The 7,400-nt window shown below is 43.0% G+C and overlaps 1 protein-coding gene across 5 annotated transcripts in view; it reads left to right on the top strand.

Annotated features, from left to right (window-relative positions):
• Window positions 1-1,750: 1,750 nt before the first annotated feature.
• Window positions 1,751-7,400, top strand: part of LOC105475933 (probable C-mannosyltransferase DPY19L2) — a 115,633-nt gene continuing 109,983 nt past the window's right edge. For 2 of the 5 annotated variants that reach the window (XM_071095029.1, XM_071095028.1), the window contains exons 1-3: window positions 1,751-2,204; window positions 4,403-4,427; window positions 6,416-6,503. In XM_071095029.1, coding sequence (XP_070951130.1) covers window positions 1,868-2,204; window positions 4,403-4,427; window positions 6,416-6,503 — 450 coding nt within the window. In that variant the 5' untranslated portion in view covers window positions 1,751-1,867. The remainder of the gene's footprint in view (window positions 2,205-4,402; window positions 4,428-6,415; window positions 6,504-7,400) is intronic. The other 3 variants (XM_071095026.1, XM_071095025.1, XM_071095027.1) reach the window with 2 other exon arrangements.

The following is a 7,400-nucleotide window of genomic DNA, read 5'->3' as shown; positions in this document are numbered from 1 at the left end:
AACAAACTGACCAAAAAGAAAAACAATCACTCCACTTTATTAGCTGTTAAAACTTGGGCAAATAACTACATCCCTGATGCTTGATTTTAAAATGTGCATATAGTTATTGCATGAATTAAGTGAGAAAACATTTTGAGCACCAAACACAATGCCAGGAATGTAGAAATGCTCCTTGAAAAAATCTCCCAAAACAAAATATGAACAGTAATAGCACTTACTGAATTTAAATGAGTGACAAGATAAATAGTACTGTCAGTTAAGTGCTCTAGACCTTCAGAAAAAGCATAATTAATATGGGCTGGAGAAATGGGCTGGGGCTTGGAAGGTGATAGCATTCAGATGGGCGGGGAGAAGAGGATGTAAAAGCCAAGGGGTGACTTTTCCATGTGAGTAAAGGAATTCAGCAGTTATGGTGTCTCAGGCTGTGGACCTCACCTGAAATGACTGGGATGGAAGATTTGTGCCTGAGAAAGTGGGAAATTAAAGTTGAAAATGTATATGGGGCAATTATTGAAGGCATTAGTGAGCAAGCCTAGGACTTGATTTGTGGGCTATGGGGAGCCATGAACATTTTTGTGCTGTGTTGCATCAGGAAAAAATTAACCTGACCACGATGAGCCATGATTTAGACGGGTCAGTTAGGATATGGGAGTTCAATTTGATCCATCATCAAACAGATGGGAAGTGAAGCGGTGTGGGCTCCAGCATGGGGCCGTGACAGAGGACACGGAAAATGTCAGCGGTCCCAGTGCGTCTGTGCCAGCCGCTTTGGCCTCCTGAAGGGCTGCGCGGTGACTGGGAGCTAAGCGCTCCCCTCTTAGTTGGTCCTGGCTGGTGCTGAAAGTGCTTGAGCACACCGCTCCTAGGGCTGACGACCTCTCGGAACCTTACTGGAAAAGCATTTTGCTTTAAGATTCAGTAAACGGTGTCCCGTGCCAAGGAACTGGCGTCAACTTGAGGCTCTGGGGTCAGACCCACCGGACTCAGGCCGGCTCTGCCACGTGTTGTCCGCAGTCTCGGCCCGTTCCCTCAGCGTTGGCAACAGGCACTGACTGTCAGATACCCCCGCGATCGTAGGAGAGCAGAGACGTTCCTAATGCCGGGTGCACCACGGGCGGGTCCGCTGGCTTCCCTGACACACTTCCTACAGTCATTTCTTGCAGCTGAGACCTTCCCCTTTAATACCTCGTTAATTAACGTGTAACCTTTTGGTTAAAATGTCAAAGCTAAGACTAACCCCGAAGGAATGAAGCCACGAGAAGTTTTTCAGACTTAGTCGCGCAAGGTTATGGCCCGAAGCGGCGCGCGGGGAAGCGACTGGCAGAGCTGTGCGCACACGGGGTGCTGCGGGCGCTGGGGAGAGTGTGGAGAGGCTGCGTGGAGCTGCACGCTCGGGGTGGGGGGCGGGGGATGCCCTCCCAGTGAAGCGCGTGAAGGGCGAGCGGTGATGGGTTCTGCGCCAGGGGGGCTGGCAACGTGTGGGGAGCTGTACATGGAGCTGCGCGCAAGGTGGCGACTGCACGTGCGGGCTTGGGGACTGGGCGCACTGGGGGCTGCAGGCGCTGGGGAGGGTGTGGTGGGCTGTGCGTGGTGCTGCCCTCACCCGAGGCTGCACGCTCGGGAAAGCGCGGAGGCGGGGGTGCTGCGAGCGGTGGGGAGCACGTGGGCGGACACGCAGGGACTGCCAGCGCGAATGGCTTCGACCGCACGCGCCCCACCCCACATTTCACAGTCGCTATGGCGACCGGGAGGTCCGCAACGGCTGCGAGGATAAGTCCGTTGAGGCTGCCAGGCGAGTCAGGCCTTTCTGAACCTCGCCCGACTCGCCTGGGCTGTGCCTGAAATTGACCCAGCTCCACCAGGGATTATGAGAAAACAAGGAGTAAGCTCAAAGCCGCTACAATCTTCCCGCCCCAGCCAGCCTAAGCGGCGGCGCGGGGCCTCCCCCGCCCGGGAGCCGGAGGTGGAGGAGGAGGTGGGAAGATCGGCGCTATGCGGCGGGAACCTGCCAAGGGGCGCCAGGAGGTCCTCCCCGCGGAGGATCCGAAATCTGAAAGCGCGAAAAGGCTTGGAGCTGGAGGTGATGGCCAATACATTTCTTCTCGGCCCCTTCCAGTTCGTCCATAATTTCCTGGCGCAGCTCCGGGAAAAGGTGCACGAACTGCAGGCGCGGCGGTTCTCCAGCAGGACCACTCTCGGCATCGGTGAGGAGAAGACAGGAGAGCCCTAGAGGGAGCCGCATGGCGCTTTTCTTGAGTCTTGAAGGAGAGCAATTTAACAAGCAAGGGTTTGTGGGTGCCTAGTAGTAAATAATAGCAAGGTCCGAGTAGAAAGGAGTTGGCCAAAGATCTTGTCGCTGAACAAGGGGAGAGAGAGAGATGGGGAGTATATTAGTTTGACGGGCTGTCAGATCGCAGAGTGTTTTAAGGTCTAGGAGTTTTAAAGACTGAGGGGAAGGATCAAGGGAAGAGGATGAGATGAAGATTCCAAGAGAGGAAATAATTAGCGGAGCAAAGGTTGGAATACTTGGGAGGGTAGAATTAAAGGCACAACTCTGAGAAGCTAACTGTGGAAAAGAGGAGAGAGAATTCCTTTTCTGAGATGGCAGGAACTAGAAAAGCGAGGATTACTATACGGAGAAATGTTAAAGTGGAGATAAAAGAAGTTGGGAGTGCTGGCGACTCAATGGTCTGTTTCAGTGAAGTATGAGGCTGGGTCACCTTCCGAGGTGAGATTGATAGGATGCCCGGGTCCAGGGGACATGCTTCTGTCACAGCTTGGAAAAGGCATGTGATAAGCCCTTCAAGCATTTAGAATACTGGCATCACTACACCGTATCCTTTTTTTTTTCAGATGTGTTATGTGGGTTAAGGGAGGGATTGAGAGACACAAAGATTTTGAGCATCTTTGGAAAGCTGGATGAATTTCGTAGTATATTTGACCTTTTCCTTATATATCATCTGAAGAGTTTTTGCCAGTGTATATAATTGTTAGGAGAATTAGAAATAGGATACAAATATAGTTGAATAGGATAGTCTCTGTATATTTTAAAATTAATGAAGCCTAATAACAGTTAATGAGCATCTTTACAACTTTTTACAATTTTCAACCTTTTAAAAATTATAGCAACCGCACTTGCAGACAGTCCAGAAATACACCATGGGCCATACTTTGCCTATCTTGATATAAAACAAGTAAATCTGAGAAGTATTTAAGATAATTCCAGGACAGTTAGTGATGTAGGAAAAGATCTGGATAAGCATGGTTGAGAATTTCAACATTGCAATTGTTTAATTTTTAAAATTTTAATTTCTTCAATAATTATTGAATTAATTTGCATTTATTTTGTTAGCCAAATGGAGTAATTTTTGAATTTTTAAGAGGCTACTATTGGTGGTTTATAAGATGACTTGCCAAGTATATTTGGGATCACCATAAGAAATACCATTATAAAATCTCAGAGGGGAGGTAGGACTTCTGGAATAGCCAAGGAAATGCACTCCTCCATGACGACAGTGAAAATACTTGGAAAATTATCAAAATCATTTTCTTCAAAACTTTGGAAATTAAGCAAAGGTTTACAACAATCTAAAGGGCATTAATTCAAGAAAAGCTGCTGAACCTCTATAAGAACAGCAAAGTTTGTGGTGTTTTAACTTGTTCTATTCCCCGCTCTTCTCTTCCAGCTCCATGGTACCTTTGAAAACAAGCAATTCCCCAACCAAACAGGGGCACAGGCTGCGTTTGCAGCTCCTGTAAAAGCTCCATACCCAGAGCAGTGTCTCCCAGCTCCCGGGTGAAGTCTTACGTATACATGGGGCGCTGGCACAGTTGACTCCAGATTAGTCTCCTAGGCCATCTAGTAGCTCCTAGGTCTGGGCGCTTGCAAAGAGCTTGCAGTTCATCAAGGGTTGAGTTGCACAATGGGGCTTTTAGATGTGCTGCTGAAGAAGTGATTGCCTATATTTAATCGTCTTCTGATGAATGCTAGGGAAACTGATCTAGAGTGGCTCCTCCTGGTTAGAACTAGTGAAGCATATTGTATATATTTACTTCTTTTAAAAATTTCATATAAAGGAATAGAAAATAATACTGAAAAAAAACACCAAAAAAGTCACAATCTTCCATAATTCCATCACTCTTACCAATTACCTGAAGTAAAAAAACCCTCTCAAGTCTTTCCCTTTGCTTGTCAAGCCCCTCTGCAGAGAGGTAAGCTCTGTTCAGGATTTACTTTGTGTCCTGGATTTTTTCCTATGCTCACAGAGACAGGATTAGCTGGCCATCTTGCTTTGTGTGCTATATTTCTAGACATGTAAAATAATACATTTGAAATACTTGTTTAAATGGTATTTTATAATAAAGCAGCTTTTAATAACTTTCCTTTTTTTCTTTTTTCCAGCCGTCTTTGTGGCAATTTTACATTGGTAAGATTTAGTTTCAGTTTGAAATATTTAGAAACATTTGAATTAAAAATTGCCATCACTCTTTGCATACAGTAAAACAATAACTTCTGGCTATAGTTGTAAAACATCTTTATGTGCACCAATTTATGCATATATTTTGCTTTTTTACAAACTTATATGAAACAGCATTTACAAAATAGATGCATTAGGGGACTAGTAACTTATGAATTAAAATATTTTTGCTTTACCAAATAATTCACTACATGTTTCTTTAAATATCTAGCTTTTCTAGTGTATTTTGCATGTGTAGTTCATTTAAAACCCTCCTTTATTTTATGGTAATTATATGTTGTTAGTGAAATAACTTTTTTCTTTTTCTTTTTTTTTTTTTTTTGAGACAGAGTCTTGCTCTGTCTCCCAGGCTGGAGTGTGGTGGCACGATCTTGACTCACTGCAACCTCTGCCTCCCAGGCTTAAGTGATTCTCGTGCCTCAGCCTTCCGAGTAGCTGGGATTACAGGTGTGCGCCACCACACCCAGCCAATTTGTTGTATTTTTAGTGGAGACGAGGTTTCACCGTGTTGGCTAGGCTGGTGTCAAACTCCTGGCCTCAAATGATCCACCTGCCTCGGCCTCCCAAAGTGTTGGGATTACAGGTATGAGCCAGCACAGCCAGCCAGTGAAATAACTGGTGGTAAAGTTTAGTAACACCTGCCAATTGGAAATCAGGTAAAAAAGAAGATAAAGGTTCTGCAGTGGTTATACAGAGTTAAATGGCTTTGAGTCTTTCAGTGTGCAAGCCTGTGTATATTATTTTACAAAGGTGTTTTAAAAACTTCGTAAAATAATATTTTCCTCTGGAATATTTGATTTTTACCTGTACTCAGTGATTTCTACCCTTGGGAGGTATGAGATCTGCCTCTATGTTCTGTAGACACAGTGCTGCTCTAGACATTTAGTCTGCAGGGAGATTTTGATGTTAGAACTGAGGCTGCAATAGTAGGGAATATTCCTGCAGTTTTTGGTACCCTGGCATATGTCCTACATGTAAAGAAGTGTTGGTGGAAAACAGGGTTAATATATGGAACTTTGCTTTATTTTCAGCTTCACTGGCAAGTACTGACTACATAAGTTAGCTATAGCATGATTGTTGACTGCAGCTAATTTTGTTTATCACATATGCTCCTTTCTTCACTGCCTACAGCTGTTGATTCACTACTAAAATGTCTTCAAGCACACACCTGCATTCTTTGGCACTTGAAAGTTGATCCCTTATATGATATTATACTTATTGTAAGTCTGCTTTGATCTAAAGTAATTTTATTTAAAATTATATTTTGAACCTTTTTCAACAGTTATGGAGGTATTTCCCAAGGCTGGTAGATTAGAATCACTTGAAACTTAAAAAACAAACAATAACCTGCCTCTGTTCTTATTTAGAGGCCTGGGATGGAAGGAAGGGTGAAAAAAGCCACATGAATTTTAGATGTACAATTAAGGTGGGTTTTTTTGGAGACAGAATCTCACTCTGTCGCCCAGGCTGGAGTGCAGTGGCATGATCTCTGCTCACTGTATCCTCTGCCCCCTGGGTTCAAGCAGTTCTCCTGCCTCAGCCTCCCTAGCAGCCAGGATTACAGACATGCACTACCATGGCTGGCTAATTTTTGTATTTTTAGTAGAGATGGGGGTTTCACCATATTGTGCAGGCTGGTCTTGAACTCCTCACCTCAAGTGATCTGCCTGCCTCGGGCTCTGAAAGTGCTGGGATTACAGGCATGAGCCAACGCACCAGGCCACAATTAAGCTTAAAAACCACTGAGTTAAGGAATTTCAGGTGTGTGCCATATTGGATTATAAATGCTTAAAAACATACAAGTTAGTAAGCAAATTATAAAATTACTATTATAACAATTTATTGTTTTCTTTTTATGGCTTTCTTACTTATCACTTATTTTACTGTTGGGTTTAAAACTTGTTCTTATTGTAATATGATACTTCATTTTTTTCTAGGTTACATTTAGTAACACTTTTTGAAAATGATCGTCATTTCTCTCACCTCTCATCTTTGGAACGGGAGATGACTTTTCGCACTGAAATGGTTAGGTTTCTTCTTCTAACGAATTAATTTGTGGTTTAAGAATAGCGAGACTATGAGGTAGAAATGTATTAGGAATTGAAACGAACTTTTGGTGAGCTGCACTGTTTCATAAGCTATAACCCAGGTTTATTATTTAAATAGTAAAGTGTTTGAGATTATTTTTCTGTTACTTATTTCATTATCTCTCACTCTTTCCTACTGCAGACTTCTTTTTAAGATAATAAAGATGAATTATAATAGGTGAGGAAGGAGGTCAGAGGAAGCATTGAGGAAGTGATAAAGCGAAATGAAATGAGATGTTATCAGAAATTGCTTTCTCTTTGGCTACAGTTGGGAGATCCCATGTTTCACCTGGGTCTTTTAATGGTGATGATTATTATTTGGCTGTCTTTTGATTTCAAGATAATCTCTTTTAAGAGATAACTTTTGATATAATTTTTAAATAATTTTCTGTTTTTTGATACTTAATCTTTAAAATGGAGTTTTCTGCCATACACATCTCACATAATTATTGTGAGGAGTAAGTGGGATAGCGAATGCCAAAATTGCACAATTTTACATTTAGAAGACACTACAACCGTCCATCTTCCAGATCTGCTTGCAGCTGGTCGGGGGCCTAGTGAAGCATTGAAACTGGCTCTCCTCACTCTGGCCATTGCTTTTTGTTTAAATTATGGTAAAATTTAGATTTAAATTTGTAATAAAAAATTTCAGTGTTTATCATTTAAGCGTACAATTCAGTGACATTAAGTACATTTGTGATGTCTTGCAGATATTATCACTGTCCACATCCAGAACTTTTTGCTATCCCAAACAGAAACTCCACCCACTAGACACTAATCACACCCAACTATATTTTCTGTCTCTATGAATTTGTCCATGCTAGGCCCCTCAGTC

Source organism: Macaca nemestrina, chromosome 4 (genome assembly GCF_043159975.1).
Source record: "Macaca nemestrina isolate mMacNem1 chromosome 4, mMacNem.hap1, whole genome shotgun sequence".
Taxonomy (NCBI): domain Eukaryota; kingdom Metazoa; phylum Chordata; class Mammalia; order Primates; family Cercopithecidae; genus Macaca; species Macaca nemestrina.
Note: the sequence above shows the minus strand (reverse complement) of the source record. Positions and strands in the feature narration are given on the sequence as shown.